We start from the raw sequence: 21,417 nt of genomic DNA, 5'->3' as shown, positions 1-21,417 counted from the left end.
CTATTTGTAAGGCCTCCTCAGACAGCCGTTTTGCTTTTTTACATTTCTTTTTCCTGGGGATGGTCTTGATCCCTGTCTCCTGTACAGTGTCACAAACCTCTGTCCATAGTTCATCAGGCACTCTGTCTACCAGATCTAGCCCCTTAAATCTATTTGTCACTTCCACTGTATAATCATAAGGGATTTGATTTAGGTACACAACATTTTCTAGTCCCCAGGTTGTTTTTGGTGCCCCTCTCAGTCGGCTTCCCCCACTGGAAGCCAGTCTTGACTTCTGTCACCATGGAGGAGTTCTGCCTGGTTCTGAACTGCAGTAAGTGGGCTCAGACAGTATGCCTCCCTGATGTCTGACTTCTTTCATTCTACAAGTCTCTAAGATGCATGCAGGTTGTGAGTATCCATAGTCTGTCCCTTGTCGTTTCTGTGGAGTGCTTCATTATATGCATGCACTGTATGTTTATCCATTCCACTGTTGGACATTGGAGTGGTTTCCAAATGTGAAAAATATTTTGTGGGCTTAAGCACCCATTTATTTCAGGTATTTACCCAGGAGTAGACTGCCCAGTGGGCTTCCCACGTGGTGCTAGTGGTAAAGAACCCACCTGCCAATGCAGGAGATATGAGATGTGGGTTCAATGCCTGGGTTGGGAAGATCCCCTGGAGGAGGGCATGGCAACCCACTCCAGTATGCTTGCCTGAAGAATATCATGGACAGGGGAGGCTGGTGGGCTACAGTCCATGGGGTCAGAAAGAGTCGGACAAGACTGAAACAACTTAGCACACAAGCAGACTGCCCAATTCCCATTTTGAGCAATTAATACTCATCTTTGGTGACATCCCTGGGTTTAATCAGGAAAATAAATGACATGGCTATCAATGTCTGCCACGGGCTTGTGAGGAGAGTATGGTGGCTCGGGTACCTTTTATTTGTCACCCCTCTCCTAGAGAGAAACATGAAGCAAAGTAAACGGAAGGGAAAGGAAAGTCACAGGATGAGAAACCAAGGAGGTGCTTCTCAAGTGTGAGCCAGCCACTCACTTGAGTCACACTTTGCTGCCCATCTGAGCTGCAGACCTCACAGTGTGGTCTGCCACTTGACACTGCTTAAGTCAGCAGTTGTTTTACATTTATCGCCTCATATTGTCTTATCACCTGGGAAGAACCTAAGAGCCTCCAGGGAGAAAAGAAGAGTTAGAATTAACTGACCTCCCTGAACCACTGCAGAGAGCTAAATGTCAAGCTTATTGAGGTGTCAAGTTTTCTTCCATTTTGCCACGAGGGAGTGCCACTCTCCCACTGTCCTCCCTGACCTTCCGTAACCTCCACAGTGTTCTCTGCCCCCTTTTGCACAGTGGGACTTCCCTGTGGTGACCAGCATTACACCCTTATAAAGAAAAGGGCCTGAGTGCTGGTTTTGGGCACAGTGAAGAAGGAAATGGCACAGACTCTTCTGCAACTAGGCCTGCAATGAGATCAAACCAAAAACCACCTGACCTGATGACCGCTGTGGACAGAGAGGAATCTAACTGAGGTCTGGGGCCTTTGAACCCGTGGGAAACCTCCCAGCATGGAGAAAGAGCTTCGGGGCTTACATGGCAGAAAACCCTGCTTTTCCCTAGCAGGGTCCCTGAATTCTTCCTGCTAGAAAATGTTCTAACCACAGAAGTACACGATAAAAGCTGGCAAGGCAGCAGTGCAAGCAGCCTTACTCTGAAATCAGGATGTTCTATTCTGTCTACTCTGTTGACATGAAAGTTACTCTTCCAGTAGAACAGAGGGACCAGGCTTGCTCCTATCAGCCCGTTTCACCAAGGCCTTACACAGTGAGGTGGTTGAGAAACAAAAACTTTCACCACATTTCATTTGACAAATGCTTGAGAAGGGCGGGTAGAACCACTTTAACACAGGAATTGACATATACATTTCACCTTATATATATGGCAACTAAACTGTTTTATTGTACTAAATATTGTCTTCCAAAATGGATTGCACACACACACAAAAAATTGGCATCGCTTGCTGTTTTATGGATAGGTAAAGCTTGATTGTCTGAAAATTCTTAAATTTGAACATTTGGGGCATTTGCCTTTCATTGTTGCAACACTAAAAGCATATTCATTTGCCGTTCATCACTGGCTCATTATAGAGTTAGAAGTTCATTTCACCTAACTGAAATGAAGGTTCACAGTTCATTTCCAGAGCAGTTTGACTTGAATGGGTACTTAAATAGTTATGCTTCACCTGACCAATCTATAACTCTGGGAGTCACTAGCTTTTATTCTCTTTCCTCACACCAGCATTTTCCAAAGCACTAAGCCTGCAAGGACCTGGGTGAAGAAAGCTTCCCAGAAGTTTGGGGAATGCTTGCTCCCTATCCTGGGCTCATGAACCCACTATGTAGTGACTGCTTCAGAGAAGTCTGACAGTGGAGAAACCCGCTTAACCTTGTTTAAGCTGGCATCTCCCAGACTCGGTGACAACAGAATTATGTTTTAAATACAATCTCCACCCTATAGAAATGCTTTGTGAAATGCTTGCCATGTTATCACTCTACCTAGTGTTTCTCTGTAGCTCATTTTTAAGACATTTATAAAAGCCCGTATGTCCTTCACATCAAAGAAAAATCAAAGATTTGAGTAGTGAGCTAGAGATCTGACATCCTCTTAATGTTATTTCAATATTACTTCATTTTTTAAAAGTACTACAAGTTTATTAAATAGCATCTAGAAAATTGAGAGAAAAGGAAAAAAGACATTTATGATTTCATCAACTAGACATCACTGTTCCTTTATTTCCTTCTAATCTTTTTCAATTCATGGTAATTTTTATATAGGTTTGATCAGACTGTGTAAACCTTGATCTTAAGCTAGTTTTTGGTCATGCACATGACTTTGTCAATCATAATTGGTCTTGAAGAGCTATGTTGAGTGAATTGAAGCAGTGGTCTAGAAAGAGGGTGTTGGTTCATGAGACACGAATGTTGGCGCCTTGGTGAAGATCCGGAGATGCGGTAGCAACCAAGCCTAAGCTCAGGGAGACTAGAGGCCATGTGGAGGTGGAGTAGATCCTGTCTTAGGATGGAAATAATTCTACCTCTGCAAATGTCATAAGCCCAGCTTCTGAGTAAGTCTCCTTCAATGTGAAAAGAAAGAGAAAATTGGAACATCAGATGACGCGCTTCTACCCTTGACTCGGCAGAACTGGGATGTTCAACCCTCTCCTTGCTCAGAAAACAACTGCCCTCACACTATTCTACTCTCTGTTCCCCACTGGCCATGAGATTTCTGTTTCAGAGCCTTGGCCTCGAGAGTCCTTCACCTGAGACCCAGCCCTGTTTGACCTTCTCAGATTCAAATCAACCCTCTTTAATCCATGCCTCGGAGTGCCTGTGTTTTTCCTCTAAAGACAGTACTTACAACAATGTGTAATTACATATTTACATGACTAGTTGATTAATATCTGTCTTCCCTATTAGATTCTAAGCCATGTTAGGGCAGGTCTGTGTTGCTTACTATGGTATATCCAGTATCTACCATGGTAGATCCTATTATGTGTTAAGTACAAAAATGGAATTCAACAGACAATTGCTGAGTCACATGAACGAATGAGGGGAGTTAGAACTATAAGGTCCCTAAACTCCTTCCAGTCATAAAAGACGTGAATATTCACAGTCTAATATAAAGTAATACCATGGGGCTGAGTTCCATCCCTCTCCCACAACAAAAACCCCAGAAGTCAGGTAACATGGGCTACAGTGTGCATTAACTTTTTTGGTTTCTTCACACATATTGGTCCTTCAGAATCTTTCTTAAAAGCCCTGTAGCTTTAACGGTAACTTCAGCAACCTCATCCCTCTGTTTCTGTGAGCCCTTTAGAATAAACAGAGCTTGTCCTTTTGAATGACTCTAGTGCTCTGTAAACAAATCAGGTCTCCATTAGCTACAGTGATGCTGGCAGCACCTGGAAACAATTAGGGACCATTTTCTTCTTTTTTCTTTAGCTGGAATTGCTAGAACTTTAATACAAACTGCAGTTTTGTTGTCTATTATTTTTATTTTTTTAATTGTGGTAAAATACACAGAACCTACAATTGACCATTTTAACTATTTTTAAGTGTACAGTGTGGCATTAAGTACATTCATACTATTGTATAGCCATCACCACCTCTCATCTCCAGGTGTTGTTGCTTTGTTTTTGTTATTTTGTTTTGGTTTTAAATCCAGTGGAGTGAAAATACTACAGATATTTTCCAAGAGTATTTGAGGTTAAAAACTGATGCAAGTTCTTCCAAATTCTCCATTAAAAAAAGATAAAATCACACTGTCCCAAAAATAGCACTTCAGTTCCCAGTGACAAAAGCAGATGCCCGGCACAGGTTAGCAGCAGTTGGAAATCTTGGGAGCACCAGCTCAGTGACCACATCACACCAAGAACTGAGGGCCTTTCCTCAAACTCATCCCCAAAGCAGTGTGGACAGCTGGTCTCCACTGCGAGCTTCTGATGCACTGGGCACTCTGATAAGTGAGTCGGTAGTCCTATTCCATTTAATCCTTACAACCATCTTCCAAGTAGCTATCATCACCATGTTACATATAAGAAAACTGATGTGTAGAGAGAATTTGCTTACCAGAAGTCTCAAAGCTAGCAAATGGCAGGTCTGGGGTTGAAATCAAAGCTATCTGGCCCTTGAGCTAGCATTCCAGGGGAAGTGGCAACTTTTAATGAAGGCATGTGGTCTGGGACAGGGTCAGTTTGGTGCCTTGGAGAGAAACCTGTGGGGTTCTGTGTGTGCTGGAATGTGCAATGCTTGCGCTGTAGCAATATCCTGACAGGTTGCTAGCTGCCAGTGTTCGGTGACAAGCTAGCGATTTAGGAAGTGGTGAGCCAAACGGACCTCAAAGCTACCTCCCCACCAGGTCCACAGGACAAAAACACTTTCCCAGGGGACATTTATGTACAGCTAATGATTCTTCAATATATTAAGGTCCAAGTTTGTTTGTTTTAACGTGGTCACTGCCTATTTACCCGGCAGCATTTCCCAGACTTTAATGTCATGAGAACGGCCCAGGATGCCTGTTACGTGTGTAGATTCCTGGGCCCTACACACTGGAGGTCTGAATTATGTAGGCTCTGGGAATGAGGATGGGGAGCCAGGACCCAGAGGGCATCCTGAGGCAGAGGCCTGCCTCTCACACTGACAAATTCTGCTGTGTTTCTTCACATCCTCTTCACATCCAAGCAGTGAGCCCACTCTACTCACTGAGTCAGCATGCTTCTGTGAGGCAACCACCCCAGTCAGATGCTGTGCTGGCCGTAATTTAACATTTATTCTGTTGACAGTTCGGTTAATGGTTGTGTCTTCCACTAGACTATAGCTTCGTGAGGATCAGGACCTGACCAGTTTTGCTCACTGCTGTATTCCTAGGGCCTAACGCAGAGTAGATGGTCAACGACCATTTATTAAATGAGTGAATGAAGTGAAAGGGCAAGAAAATATTGATATATGCGAAGATGAATGAAACCCAGTCCTTGCCTCAGAATGCTTACAACCTGAGTGGCTGGGCAAGTAAGCCCATCAGTACAAAAAAGAGTTCTTGTGTTTTGTGAGATATGGTCAGGCATGAGGCAACCACTTTCTTTCCAACCAGACTGAACCCAAACTGGATCAGGCAGGAAGATGACAAGACTGGATCTTTGGAACTGGAGGGCTGACCTGAACTGGGCTAGAATAGAGCGAGTCAGATGGGAAGAGGCAGGGAAAAAGATAAGCGGCAATTTGTCACCAGGCAGACAGGCTGCAAAGATGATAATGATAACACATAAGTTACCAACGACAAGGGTGTGTGGCGGGCCAGCATCCTATTCTGAATTTCACCCTGCGTTTACTTTATCCTACTCATTTCCCACAGTAATCTACAAGATATCAGTGATCAGCTCTGTCTTACAAATGAAGAAACTGAGGCTCAGAGAAGTTATGTCCTATCTTTATAAGAACAGAGCTGAGGTTTAAACCCAGGTGGTGTGAATCCATGGCCTCTGCTGTGTTGCACTCCGAGCAGACAGAATTAATGACCCCGCAATAAGACAGGGATGAAGAGTCAGGAAATGTGTAGAGAGACAGCCAAAAGCCTTCTCATTCAGAAGCATATGGCCACCACCCTCTTGAAACAGAAGTGTGGAGAGCTTGTTCTCAATATGACATCCAAGGTGTTCCATCTTTACCTTAAAAGGTCCTCTAAGGAGTCTAATGATAAATAAATAATTATAAACAAATAAATTTGGAAAGGAGTATATCAAGGCTACTTATTGTCACCCTGCTTATTTATCTTATATGCAAAGTACATCATGCTTGGATGAAGCACAAGCTGGAATCAAGATTGCTTGCCAGGAGAAATATCAATAACCTCAGATACGCAGATGACACCACCCTTATGGCAGAAAGCAAAGAAGACTCAAAGAGCCTCCTGATGAAAATGAAAGAGGAAAGTGAAAATGATGGCTTAAAGCTCAACATTCAAAGAACTAAGATCATGGCATCTGGTCCCATCATTTCATGGCAAATAGATGGGGAAACAGTGGGAATAGTGATAGACTTTACTTTGGGGGGCTCCAAAATCACTGCAGATGGTGATTGCAGCCATGAAATTAAAAGACGCTTGCTATGAAGAAGAAAAGCTATGACCAACCTAGACAGCATATTAAAAAGCAGAGACATTGCCAACAAAGGTCCGTCTAGTCAAAGCTATGGTTTTTCCAGTGGTCATGTATGGATGTGAAGGTTGGACTATAAAGAAAGCTGAGTGCTGAAGAATTGGTGCTTTTGAACTGTGGTGTTTGGGAAGACTCTTGAGAGTCCCTTGGATAGTAGGGAGTTCCAACCAGTCCATCCTAAAGGAAATCAGCCCTGAATATTCATTGGAAGGACTGATGTTGAAGCTGAAACTCCAATACTTTGGCCACCTAATGCAAAGAACTGACTCACTAGAAAAGGCCCTGATGCTGGGAAAGATTGAAGGCGGGAGGAGAAGGGGAAGACAGAGGATGAGATGGTTGAATGGCATCACCGACTCGATGGATATGAGTTTTAGCAAGCTCCAGGAGTTGGTGATGGACAGGAAAGCCTGGCATGCTCCAGCCCATGGGGTCACAAAGAGTCGATCACGACTGAATGACTGAACTGAACTGAAAGGAATCTAATCACTAAGATCTGGTGGACCTCAGTGTCTCTCAAGGTATCTCCTTAATACCTTAATTCCATGGCAATGCCTTAGTTCCAGCCTAATCTGCCTTGTCTACACAATGTCAGGAATATCCTATCTAGTCTCTCCTCTTTTAATCTGCTCTCCAGCCAAGAGGAATCTCAGAAACACAATCTGCGCCCCTGTTTGCTTCCCAGGTAGCTCAGTGGTAAAAAATCTGTCCGCCAACACAGGAGACACAAGAGATGCAGGTTCTATCCCTGGCTTGGGAAGATTTCCTAGAGGAGGGCATGGCAACCCACTCCAATATTCTTCCTGGAGCATCCCATGGGCAGAGGAGTCTGCAAGGCTATAGTCCGTCAGTTGCAAAGAGTCAGACACGACTGAGCACACATGCACACACCCTGTTTGAAATCTTCTAAGCAGTGGTTAACAAGCATGACTGCTCATTAAAATCACCTGGGAAGGTTTTAAAACATACCAATGCCTGGGCTTCACCCCCAAAGATTCTGATTTAATTGACCCAAGGTAGAGACCAGAAATTAGTATTTTTAAAAAACTCCCCAGCAGCTTTTAATATGGAGCCAATCTTGAGCACTGCTACAGCGAATGAGATACCCATCCCTGAGCTAGGCATATTCAGATTGAAGTCTCCTCTCCCACCGTTCCTTCCTGCCCTATGTTCAATATTCTAGCCATGATGAACTGTTGGTGATTCCCCAGGATCATCTGTTTATTTTAAGCTGCCACTCTGCAACAAACGGTATGGTCTTTGTCCAGAAAATGTCCTAGCTCACCTCCTGTCAAACTCCTTAGTGTTCTTCTTTACTTGACCCCAAGGCCACCTCCTCCATGAAGTCTTCACATGACTAGGCACAGTTGGTGACTCCTTCCTCTGGGCAGCTGTAGCACTACACCTACCTCCATATTCACATGTCTCTATTGTTCGAAACTGTGTACAAACGACTTTCTCTCCTAAAAAAGGGTATCAGAACAGTGATGCTTCAGATAACTTTGGTGGCCACTTCATGTTTTTTGACCAACATTTTTCTAGCTCAACCTGTATCTTATCTCTCTATGTCTTCACAGGGTCTTCTCTCCTACCACCTCGTAGCCCCACACAGCCCCTCTGACATATGCGCAAACCTGGAAGTGCCAAGGAGCTAACCTCTGGGGCAACCCTTGACCAACAGGGATGAGAACCCAGGGATAAAGCCTTAGGGCAGTAAATCAGAAGTGCTTTCCCCACAGCTCTTCAGTGGGTCCTAGTGGGATCGGGCCAATCACACTACTATAAAGATTCACTTTAGATGACAAAGACCTTCTTCCATTTTTCCAGGTCAACACAAGAACACAGAATCACAACAGTCTTGAAGACCATCATGAATGATGAAAAGTCATCCGTGACCACAAGTGTTCACTGAGCACACAGAGCCTATGCCTGTCATGGATTTGGCCTCCTAAGCCATCTCCCTCACCAATGATGCAGTAATGAACGTACGAAAAGGTCAAATCAAGAAGGCAATCACACACTTTTGGAACTGGTAAACAAATAGCAAAACCAAGATGTCATGAGGCTTCAATTGTGAGTGAAGTTAAGCCAAGAGAGCCAGCATCACTGAATATTTAAAGTCAAGAGACCATTGACAGAGAGATAGTATCAGCTTTCAGTGCTGACAAAGGGACTGCTGTGCACAGCCCACTGGGCTGAATGTGTGTGGTAAACAGATGCCAGTGTAACATCCAGGCCTCTGCTACAGAGGAAATGATTTGAGTAAGTGGCAATAGTTTCAGAGGCCTGGCATATGCACCCATCTCTCCAGGCTCAAAGTTTAGTATATTCAAATGCAAATATATATATATATATATACATTTGCACATGTATTTCAGGGCTTCCATGGATATGTCACGGCCCACACATATATATGTGTTCATTAGCACACTGGTCTCTGGGCCCTTGAAGATTTATTAACTATAATTCAAATGAAAGTTGAAAATCGATGTATTTACAATAAAAACTTAAACTTACTATATGCTTTTAAATTAAGATTAAATAATGAACATATTACAAGGTATTAGTGAGGTATTCATGTCTTTGAAATTGAACTTTGATGAATTTGAAAATAAGCAGAAATAAATCACAGCAGAGTTAACGACCCTAATTATTTTTAATTACACACACACACTAGCTCTTCAAATGTGGAAATTTCACAAGAAATCTATACATCCATGAATTCATTTCAAATTACTATATTCAATACATGTATGTGGTCTCCAGGGGCTTTTTAAAAATTGATCTTTAAATTGATTTCTTTTTAATATTTTAGAGATGAGGAACAAGTCTTCTCCACAATCTTTGACTTCCAAAGTGCTTTGTACAGAGCTGTCTAGTAAAGTTTATTATTTTGGTGATAGTGATAATAATAGAGTAAGAACAAAGAATGCAATGTTCAGTAAACACAGAGTTCATTGTTTCCACAAGGGAACAATGAGTAGGAAGTAGAGATAGTACTAGAGTTATGGAAACCAACACAGTATATCACGGATCTGGATGTGGTGAATAAAGCATTTGTCTCTGTTAGAATACTGATTTAATCAGTTTGCTGAACAATCATAAAGACAATTATCTTTCCACCCCTAATTGATCCAAGGCATTCTCTCCTCCAGAATAAGCATCCACTGCCATTTTACTCACCTAGTTCAATGGAGACTGATTTGCTCCTGGGCTTCCAGAACCTCAACTCCTACTGCTCTGATTTACCATAACTCCCCTTTCCCTCTGCCCCATCCAGGGACCCTCAAACACATGTACACACACACACACACACACACACTCAGGGGTTTGAGTTACCTTAACATTTTCTGGCAGTGCTTTGTTCTGGGTCAGCCCCAGAGCGAGCAATGCTATCACAGCGATGATGCAGGAGAAACCAAGGATGCTCAGTATGTTTTTAGAGCAAAATACCTTCAGTTCAGATTCTAAAATCAAAAGAAGAAGAGAAAACATCAATAAGAAATGAACAGACATTGATTTTCCTCCCCTTTCTGTATGGCTTATGTTGGCTTCCTGGAGACAGTGAAGACAGGTAAAAGCTGATCTTTTCCACGAGGCACTTGCAAAGTAATTGGGTAAAAGTTAAAAAAACAAAAGGATGTGTCTGTACTGTGATGAGGGCCAAAACTGAGTTAGTGGCTGTGGTAAGAAGAATGGGCAGAATTAGGTCAGTGATGAGATACAAGATGAGAAGGAAAAATCCCAAACTGGCAGCTTGTTTACTAGGTCATATAGGTCTATCAAGGTTAAAGAAACAAAGAAAGCAAAGATGGCCTCCCTCAATTTTAAAATCTACCAAAATATGAGTATGATATTAAAAAGTATTCAGAATGTATCACCAAACAAACATCAAAGTCCCTCTGCTTCATGACATTTCCTGGCTTGACCTTCACTTCAACCACACTTACATGTTAAATAACTGTAGGTAATAACATAGGGTCTATGGAGTTTTAAACATTTCATCATTTGTATTATTTTGTCTATCCTGAAAATACTCTCATCATCATGGGACATAAAAAAGTCCCAGAAGCAGAACTATATAAAAGGCAAATTTACTTTGAGCAGGATAAACAGAGGTTGTGGCAGTGGTGAACAGGAAATGGGATGGTTACCCCATTCCCTCCACTCTCATCCTTCCACTCTAGCTTCCCAAACTATCCCCAAACCTTTTCCTGAGCCTTTGGAGAAGAAGGACAGGGTCACGTAAAAGAAAAAAAAAAGCATGTGGAAGTGAGATGGGCTCTCCAAAATAGTTTGCACTTCTCTAAGAGAGAAGGCCAGGGCCTAAAGCAACTGAAAGAGGAACCTGAGTCCCCTCCTCCTCTTTCCCTCTTGCTCAGCAGCAGCAGCTATGCCAACACAGGAGCTCCTCCTTGGGCTCCTGAGCACAAGCTTGGATTTAATCCAAAGGGTGGTAATTGCCTGGGTCTCCAGTCTGCATCTGCCTTTAGAACCTTGAATCAGTCTGTTTCCATCAAGCCAAACAGTACAAAATTTAGGGGGAAAAGTTTTAGCAACACCATTATCTACTTCTTCCAAACAAAGGAACAATGAATGAAATATACAATAAATGAAATGTCCCCCTCCTCCCTTCCCAAAGGAATCTCAAGTTTTGTTCAGATGCCTTCCGCTCCCCTAAGCAGCCCAAACACCTCCTGGGAAGGGGCTGACTGTTCGGCATAATCTCCTTTCCTCTCCAGTAACTGGCTCAACAGTGGGCATATACCCCCCAAACAGCCTGTGAGACCCTGGAGGAAGACTGCTGGGGCAAGTCAAGTAAGAGAAAGGAAGCATTCTCTCTTCTTCCTCAGACATGGTCCAGCCAATGATGGTAGAGCAGAGAGGTGGAAAGAATTTGAGTTCTTGAAGCATTTTGAGCTGCTGAAACAACTTATCCTGATCTAACCCTCTCATGAGACTCAAGCTTTGATCCAATTAGAATCATGATTTAAATACCTTGAAGCTAAAACATCCTGATACAACTGTGACAGGAATGTCCTTTTTGCTTCCAGGGCTGTGGAATCTGGAAAAGAGCCCCTTAGCTAACTTTACCTATCTCGGTTCCCCAAGTTGTGATATTGACAAACACAGCTTACAAGCAGCACATGTTTTAGATGAAAAATTGCAAATCTAATCTAAAAATTGCACACTGTAACAATAATTCTACTATAACAGAATTGTGAATACTCCCTCAAACTGTTCAAAAGGTCTACCTATTCTTTTGTTTCTGTAAATATGACAATTTTGATTATTTCATTTTCGTTTCATCCATTTGGGTGCTAATCCAATGAAAATGACCAAAAAGGTCACTGCATATTGGAATTGACATCTAGTTGGGAAGATAGATAAGTCAGAAAAGAAGTCTGCAGATAAGGACTTCAGGTCATGAAAAGTGTGGAGGAGAAATTCAAACCAAGAAATGTTATAGAGTGACTTGCAGCAGAGTTGGGGTGGGGAGATTAGACTAAGGGTCAAGAAAGGTCTTTGAGAAGATGACATTTAAGCTTAGACCTTAAAGGTGAGAAAACACCACTTATGAGAAGGAGAAATAACACTCCAAGAAGAGGAAGCACAAGCTGAAAAAGCCCTGAGATGGAAAATAGCTTGAAGTGACTCTGTTTCTTCCTTTTTAAAATGAGAATATTTACTGAATCATTATTAGCACTGAACACCAGGGAACCCTCTTACACTGTGGATGGAAATATGAATTGGTGCAGTGACTATGGAGGACAGTATGGACGTTCTGCAGAAAAATAAGGATAGAATTACATGGGGAGTAAGAACATCCCCAAGAAAAAGAAATGCAAAAAAGCAAAATGGCTGTCTGAGGAGGCCTTACAAATAGCTGTGAAAAGAAGAGAAGTCAAAAGCAAAGGAGAAAAGGAAAGATATACCCATTTGAATGCAGAGTTCCAAAGAATAGCAAGGAGAGATAAGAAAGCCTTCCTCAATGATCAGTGCAAAGAAATAGAGGGAAATAATAGAATGGGAAAGACTAGAGATCTCTTCAAGAAAATTAGAGATACCAAGGGAACATTTCATGCAAAGATGGGCTCAATAAAGGACAGAAATGGTATGGACCTGACAGAAGCAGAAGATTTTAAGAAGAGGTGGCAAGAATACACAGAAGAACTGTAAAAAAAAGATCTTCGTGACCCAGATAGTCATGATGGTGTGATCACTCACCTAGAGCCAGACATCCTGGAATGTAAAGTCAAGTGGGCCTTAGGAAGCATCACTACAAAGCTAGTGGAGGTGATGGAATTCCAGTCGAGCTATTTCAAATCCTGAAAGATGATGCTGTGAAAGTGCTGCACTCAACATGCCAGCAAATTTGGAAAACTCAGCAGTGGCCACAGGACTGGAAAAGGTCAGTTTTCATTCCAATCCCAAAGAAAGGCAATGCCAAAGAATGCTCAAACTACCACACAATTGCACTCATCTCACACTCTAGCAAAGTAATGCTCAAAATTCTCCAAGCCAGGCTTCAACAGTACGTGAACCAAGAACTTCCATATGTTCCAGCTGGTTTTAGAAAAGGCAGAGGAACCAGAGATCAATACCAATATCCACTGGATCATCAAAAAAGCAAGAGGGTTCCAGAAAAACATCTACTTCTATTTTATGGACTATGCGAAAGCCTTTGACTGTGGGGATCACAACAAACTGTGGAAAATTCTTTAAGAGATGGGAATACCAGACCACCTGACCTGCCTCCTGAGAAATCTGTATGCAGGTCAGGAAGCAACAGTTAGAACTGAACATGCAACAACAGACTGGTTCCAAATAGGAAATGGAGTACATCAAGGCTGTATATTGTCACCCTGCTTATTTAACTTATATGCAGAGTACATCATGAGAAATGCTGGGCTGGATGAAGCACAAGTTGGCATCAAGATTGCTGGGAGAAATATCAATAACCCCAGATATGCAGATGACACCACCCTTATGGCAGAAAGTGAAGAAGAACTAAAGAGCTGCTTTGTGAAAGTGAAAGAAGAGAGTGAAAAAGTTGGCTTAGAGCTCAACATTCAGATAACAAAGATCATGGCATCCGGTCCCATTACTTCATGGCAAATAGATGGAGAAACAGTGGAAACAGTGTGGCAGATTTTTTTGGGGGGGGGCTCCAAAATCAAAGCAGATGGTGACTGCATCCGTGAAATTAAGATGCTTACTCCTTGGAAGGAAAGTTATGACCAACCTAGACAGCATATTAAAAAGCAGAGGCATTACTTTGCCAACAAAGGTCCGTCTACTCAAAGCTATGGTTTTTCCAGTAGTCATGTATGGATGGAAGAGTTGGACTATATAGAACGCTGAGCACTGAAGAATTGATGCTTTTAAACTGTGGTGTTAGAGAAGACTCTTGAGAGTCCCTTGGACTGCAAGGAGATCAAACCAGTCCATCCTAAAGGAAATCATTCCTGAATGTTCATTGGAAGGACTGATGCTGAAGCTGAAACTGCAATACTTTGGCCACCTGACGCGAAGAGCTGACTCATTTGAAAAGACCCTGATGCTGGGAAAGATTGAAGGTAGGAAGAGAAAGGGAAGACAGAGGATGAGGTGGTTGGATGGCATCACCAACTCAATGGACATGAGTTTGAGTAAACTCCGGGAGTTGGTGATGATCAGGGAGGCCTGGCATACTGCAGTCCATGGGGTCACAAAGAGTCAGACACGACTGAGTGACTGAACTGAACTGAACTGAGGATCCCACAGTCCTACTCCTGGGCATATATCCAGAGAAAACCATATTTCAAAAAGATACATGCACTCCAATATTCATTGCAGCACTATTTGCAATACTTTGGCCACCTGACGCGAAGAGCTGACTCATTTGAAAAGACCCTGATGCTGGGAAAGATTGAAGGTAGGAAGAGAAAGGGAAGACAGGATGAGGTGGTTGGATGGCATCACCAACTCAATGGACATGAGTTTGAGTAAACTCCGGGAGTTGGTGATGATCAGGGAGGCCTGGCATACTGCATGCAGTCCATGGGGTCACAAAGAGTCAGACACGACTGAGTGACTGAACTGAACTGAACTGGAGGATCCCACAGTCCTACTCCTGGGCATATATCCAGAGAAAACCATATTTCAAAAAGATACATGCACTCCAATATTCATTGCAGCACTATTTGCAATACTTTGGCCACCTGACGCGAAGAGCTGACTCATTTGAAAAGACCCTGATGCTGGGAAAGATTGAAGGTAGGAAGAGAAAGGGAAGACAGGATGAGGTGGTTGGATGGCATCACCAACTCAATGGACATGAGTTTGAGTAAACTCCGGGAGTTGGTGATGATCAGGGAGGCCTGGCATACTGCATGCAGTCCATGGGGTCACAAAGAGTCAGACACGACTGAGTGACTGAACTGAACTGAACTGGAGGATCCCACAGTCCTACTCCTGGGCATATATCCAGAGAAAACCATATTTCAAAAAGATACATGCACTCCAATATTCATTGCAGCACTATTTACAATAGCCAATACATGGAAGCAACCTAAATGTCTATCAATAAATGAATGGATAATGAAGATGTGGTATATATAATGGAATATTACTAAGCCATAAAAAAGAACAAATAATGCCATTGGCAGCAATATGAATAGAACTAGAGATTATCTTGCTAAGTGAAGTAAGGAAGAAAGAGAAAGACAAATACCATATGATCACTTACACGCGGAATCTAAAATATGGCACAAATGACCCTATCATCAAAACAGAAACAGACTCACAGAGAACAGACTTGTGGTTGTCAAGGAGGAGGGGCAGAAGGACAGGGACAGTTTGGGAGTTTGGGGTTAGTAGAAGCAAACTGTCAAATTTAGAATCGATAAACAACAAGGTCCTACTGTATAGCACAGGGAATTATATCTAGTCTCCTGGGATAAACGATACTGGAGAAGAATATTAAAAAAAAGTTTATATGTGCATAACTAAGTCACCTTGATATACAGCAGAAATTAGCACAACATTGTAAATCAACTCTACTTCAATCAAAAAATAATTTTAAAAAGAAATTACACTTCCCCACATTTGCCCAGCTTTTGCAGTGATATCTATATTATTAGAATATATGCAAGTCTTTCATCACATTCATCTTATCAAAGATATGACAACCAAAAGAACTTAAATCAAAGAAGAAATTTAGGAATTTTTCAAAAGCTGTATTATCAAAAAAAATAATGACTGTTTTTCTTGTGAACTAAGCACGACTTTCACTTTTTACTTTCATGCATTGGAGGAGGAAATGGCAACCCACTCCAGTATTCTTGCCTGGAGAATCCCAGGGGCAGAGGAGCCTAGTGGGTTGCTGTCTATGGGGTCGCACAGAGTCGGAGACGACTGGAGCGACTTAGCCGCAGCAGCAAGTTACTTAGAGAGGAATAATTCAAATACTATGCTTTCTATGAACCATGTCAGATAGTTTTCAGAAGTCATTATCACATGGGAGGAAGCCAGGTTCTTCTTAGCAAGTGGTACCAGATGTGGGGGCTTCCCAGGTGGTTCAGTGAGTAAAGAATTCATGTGCAATGCAAGACATGCAGGAGACACAGATTTGACCGCTGGGTCGGAAAGATCCCTTGGAGAAGGAAATGGCAACTCACCCCAGTATTCTTGCCTGGAGAATCCCATGGACAGAGGAGCCTGACAGGCTACAGTCCACGGGGTCTCAAAGAGTCAGACACGAGTGAGGAGATTGAGCACAGCCACAGACGTGGGGGTCCAGAGCTGGACTTATCGAAGACACGTTCATCAAAGGGAACCACTTTGGTAACCTGCCTTTCTTCCTAGGCCCCAGAGCTCTTTCAGATGTCATGTCTGCTCCAGTCAAGTTCTATTACGGAAAATTCACGACGACTGTATCTCCCTGAAAAGCCCTTCATTTCCCTTGTGGATAACAGAAACGTGGTTTGTATCATACAATGTGAAATTGTATTTTAAAAAACAATTTCAAGAAACATTTTTACCAAAAATATCTTAACGATAAAGTGTTATATTGCTTTGAATTTTCCCACTATCCTGAGGAACTCAAGACTGCCCCTGCCCTCCCATTCCCTTCCTGTCACAGGACGAATGAGAAAGTTTCTCTGAGCTGACAGCCAGATAGAATTGTCAGTTCTTCACTTGACAGACAAAACTGAAGGAAACCCAAGCTTTGACAAAACAGGCTGATTTCAAGCCAATTAGCTATGTCAGAGGCAAAAAAGCTGATTCCTTTTCACTCATAACAGAAACAGTTATCATGACATCCAGACCTGGCATCCTATTAAAGATTAAAACTATGTAATTTGTCCTTAGTCAAAATTTTGCAATACAGAGAAATCCCAGCTTCTCTAATTTATGATACCAAAGATGTTTTATCTTAAAATTTCACTCTATTAATAAGAAAGATTTGGAGTGTTGGCAGATGTGGTGGATTTTAGGCAAAAGAAAAAAAAAAAAACCAGAAGTTTTGCTCTGCAGATTCAATGTGACGCATTAGATTCAAATCGTTTCCAATTTCTGATGGGTTACATCCAAACCAAGCTTGGCTTGTCATATAGAGAACAAAACAGCCAATACAGACAAGCACTGGAGAGTAAACATCAGTGGAGTGCTGTAGTCCCTTCCTGTGTTTACACAGGGCAGTGATGAGACAATCACTGAAGCTCCGGGGACTGGTCCTAATCTGACTTTGCCATTTCTCCAGCTCCTAGAGTATCTGCCCCCCTCTGCCATCTTCCTTCCTCTCCATCCGGGAGTTCTTGGTGACACATACTTAGATTGTTCTCGCATTCAAGGGCTTTAAGATCCTTTCTCAGCTGCTTCATTCCAGGTCCTTTAGACTCAACTTCTTTTATGGCAACAGCCATCCCTCTGTTCCAATCGCCACCACTTCTTCTATAATAGCCCATTCTTGTATCTCCCTAATTCTTTTTCCTATCAGAATCCATCCTTCATGCACCTGCAGAATTCCTCCATAATTGACATTCCCAGGGCTCTTCCTGATTAAGAATGAAGGTAGTTTTCTTCTGCTTGCCAGATGAAAGCCTCACTGTCTACCCAGCCCTCTCAACCCTTTAGAAACTTAAGTGCTTCGCATCTCACCATTCCAATAAGCAGATGTGTGTGTCTGAGATCATACTGCCTGACATTACAACCACTAGACTGTACATTCCCTAAGTGCTATGACTTTTTTCTGGCTCGTTCATTGCTATAGTCCTAGTTGAATGAATAAATGAATTTTGCATGTTGACACTTTCAACATGAGATTTCCTTCAGCTGGAATTCTATTCCCCTCTTTCTCCACCAAATCTTTTTCCTTGTCATGTTCAAACTCAAGCTCAATAGGAGGCTATGCTTCCCTCCACATTCCTCAAAGCTCAATGGTTCCAGTACTCCTCTCTTCATGTGCTACCTCTAGATATTTAACAGATTAACCTATTTTGGTTTGGGAGTTCTGTAGTTGTTATTTCATTCATTTTTCTATTAGTCAGTCAACAATTATTTATTCAATGCATTACACTATTCAGTAGACCTGCCTGAGGCTAGAGTCAACAGCAGTGAACAGAACAAATGTTTCCATTTCATGGTGCTTATATTCTAGTTTGAAAAAAATAAACAAAACAAGTAAAATTTACAGTATGTTAATAATTATAAGTGCTAAGAAATGAGAAAAGGCAGGTAAAGAGGCAAATAGAGTGATTAGGAAAGACCTGAGATGGTGATATTAAAAGTGACAGGGATAAAGAGACCGCAAGCACACTACTTGGCCAAGAGCATTTAAGATAACTGGAACTGCATATGCAAAGGCCCAGGGGTGGAACAGTACCTGGCCATGAGGTTAGTGTAGCTGGAAGAGTGATGAAGGGGAAAAGAGTAAGAGATGGTCAGGGGTGGGGTCACTGGGTGCCTTGCTCATAGGGCTTTGCAGGTTCTGGTGAGGGTTTGGTCTTACTCTAAGTGATCTGACTTCTTTCTAACCATTGGTATAATTTATATTCAGCACCATGGTAAACAAGGGACCACCAGGGACCTTTGAAGACCCTGAAGGAGGGTGTGATCTTTTAGGTGGCAGATCTCTGCCTCTTGTAATGAAGTGCTGAGGCGCCCCAGTGACATCAGCTCTTAGGACGACCACTCAGTCAAGTGCAGACAGAGCCTGGCTCTGCTAAAGTAGAGCCTGTGCCAAGACCAGGGCTGGGAAGACATGTCCAGGAGCAGTAAGAACCATAACATGATAGATCTTCTCTATACCTTCTGTTCTCGTTGGTAGCTCAGAGCTGTTAAATCTTCGCTGAGAGAACATCCTTATGAGGGGCCTCTGAACAAAAAGTCACCTGGATCCATCACCCCAAAGCCAAACTCCATAGACTTCTGAGGGGTGGCTCAAGCTAGAGCAGAGTCCAGACAACCTCACCTTTGCTCAGTCTCTAATCCTCCAATTCCTTGCATGCAAGATGATTCATAATAGTACGGACTTCATAGGGTTGCTAGGTAAGAGTCAATGAGCTAACAATACATAACAACCTACAAAGGAGCCCTCACTGTATTCCAGATTATGTTCTCAGCATTCTACACATAGCAACTCATTTAACCTTCACAACACTCCTTCGAGGTACTATTATCATCATCTGTATCAGCTTCCTATGGCTGCCACAACAAATTACCACCAACATGGGTGACTGACAACAATAGAATTTTATTCTCTCACAATTCCAGAGGCTAAAAGTCCAGAATCAAGGTGTCGATGGGGCCAAAGGCTCTGGAGAGATTCCTTTCTTACCTTGTCTAGCCTTTGGTGGCTCCTGGCTTTCCCTGGCTATGGCTACATCATCCACAGTCTGCCTCTGTCTGCACATGACCTTTCCCCCTGTCTCTGCGTGCATTATATTTCCCTCTCCTTTCTCTTATGGGGCACCAGTCATTAGATTTAGGGCCCATCCTAAAGCCAGAATGACCTCAAGATCCTTAACTACATCTACAAAGACTTCATTTCCAAATAAGATCGCAGCTACAGGAACTATTATCCTCACTGCTGTCACTTTACAGGTGAGGAAACTGAGTCATAGGTTAAGTAGACTGCCCAAAGTTACACTGATATAAATGTAGGGACCAGGAATTAAAGTCGGGCATTCTGGGTCCAGAAATCAGGCTTTTAGCCACCACTCTACCCTACACCATGGGGCTTCTCCAGTGGCTCTGCAGAAGCCTGCAGAGAATTCACCTGCAATGCGGGAGATGCGGGTTCGATCCCTGGGTCAGGAAGATTGCCTGGAGGAGGGCACAGCAACCCACTCCAGTATTCTTGCCTGAGAAATCCCATGGACAGAGGAGCCTGGCAGGCTACAGTTCATAAGGTTGCAAAGAGCTGGACTTGAGTGAAGTGACGGAGCACACAGGCGCTACCCTAAACCACATGACCGTGCCTGCTATGCAGTACAAGTGTTGAATGTGGGAGCCAATTTCATTATCCAGAAGGGAGCCGTGACTGATGTTAGGATTTGGCTGAAGGGGCTGTCTGGACTGTTGTCACTGAGGACATCAGACAATGTCACACTTTTTCAAATATAGAGTCTTTTGGTCCTTGATGGTCAGAAGCTAGCAGCTAAGAGACAGAGGCTGGGATTATGGTCCCCTGGGAGGTTAAGGGGCTTGCTCAAAGTCACAAAGCTGGTAAGCAGCAGAACAGCGGCTGGATCCAAGTCTCCCAGCTCCACTCCACTGCCTCAACTATTGTCCTGCATTAGAGACGCGTAGAAGTTACTCAGCCTCATTCCTTCTTGGCTGAAACAATCCAAAAGAACCCAAAGTTCTGTTCAAATAGATCTTAAATTTCACCCCCACCCCATATTTTCCCAGTTAATAAATCCAGAGTCAGTTTGAAGATAAAGCAGTTTAATTTGGTGAGGTTTTTTTCCTGCCTGTTTTTAAGTCAAGGAAGTCAATACAATGTCAATAAATAGACAAATGCTAAAAATGCACCTCAAGGCCTCGATGATGATCAACTAGTTAAAGGGTAAAAAGTAAAGGAGAAAAAAAAAAAAAAAAGTGAAGGAGAGGAAGGAAAATAAGATAGACACAGAGAATACGAGTGGAAGGGAAACGGGGGTGGGAATAGAAAGAGAGGTAGAGAGAGACAGGTTATTTAAGAAATACCCAAGTCCTGTTCCACAGATCCCTTGAACCACAGACTTCAGAGAAAGTTATGTGTGCTTAGTCGCTCAGTCGTGCCTGACTCTTTGCAACCCCACGGACTATAGCCCACTAGGCTCCTCTGTTCATGGGGCTTCTCCAGGCAAGAATATTGGAGTAGGTTGCCATGCCCTCCACCAGGGCATCTTCCCAATCCAGGGAATCGAATCCAGGTCTCCCACATGGCAGGTGGATTCTTTTTTTTTTTTTTTTTAAATATTATTTTATTAGTTGGAGGCCAATCACTTTACAACATTTCAGTGGGTTTTGTCATACATTGACATGAATCAGCCATATAGTTACACGTATTCCCCATCCCGATCCCCCCTCCCACCTCCTTCCCCACCCGACTCCTCAGGGTCCTCCCAGTGCACCAGGCCCGAGCACCTGACTCATGTATCCCACCTGGGCTGGTGGTCCGTTTCACCATAGATAATATACATGCTGTTCTTTCAAAACATCCCACCCTCACGT

At 42.8% G+C, this 21,417-nt stretch overlaps 1 protein-coding gene across 6 annotated transcripts in view; it reads right to left on the bottom strand.

Moving 5' to 3' along the window:
* The window catches only part of ENTPD1 (ectonucleoside triphosphate diphosphohydrolase 1), a 100,416-nt gene that overhangs the window by 26,012 nt on the left and 52,987 nt on the right, over positions 1-21,417 (bottom strand). For 5 of the 6 annotated variants that reach the window (XM_065922973.1, XM_065922969.1, XM_065922971.1 and 2 more), the window contains one exon: positions 10,051-10,178. The exons of the other annotated variant lie outside the window; for it this stretch is intronic. Coding sequence is in view for 3 of the 5 variants with exons in the window: in XM_065922969.1 (XP_065779041.1) it covers positions 10,051-10,178 (128 nt within the window). In the remaining 2 variants the exon portion in view is untranslated. The remainder of the gene's footprint in view (positions 1-10,050; positions 10,179-21,417) is intronic. 6 annotated transcript variants of the gene reach the window in all.

Source organism: Muntiacus reevesi, chromosome 2 (genome assembly GCF_963930625.1).
Source record: "Muntiacus reevesi chromosome 2, mMunRee1.1, whole genome shotgun sequence".
Classification (NCBI taxonomy): Eukaryota; Metazoa; Chordata; class Mammalia; order Artiodactyla; family Cervidae; genus Muntiacus; species Muntiacus reevesi.
The sequence above is the reverse complement of the archived record's forward strand: the minus strand, read 5'-3'. Positions and strand labels throughout refer to the sequence as shown.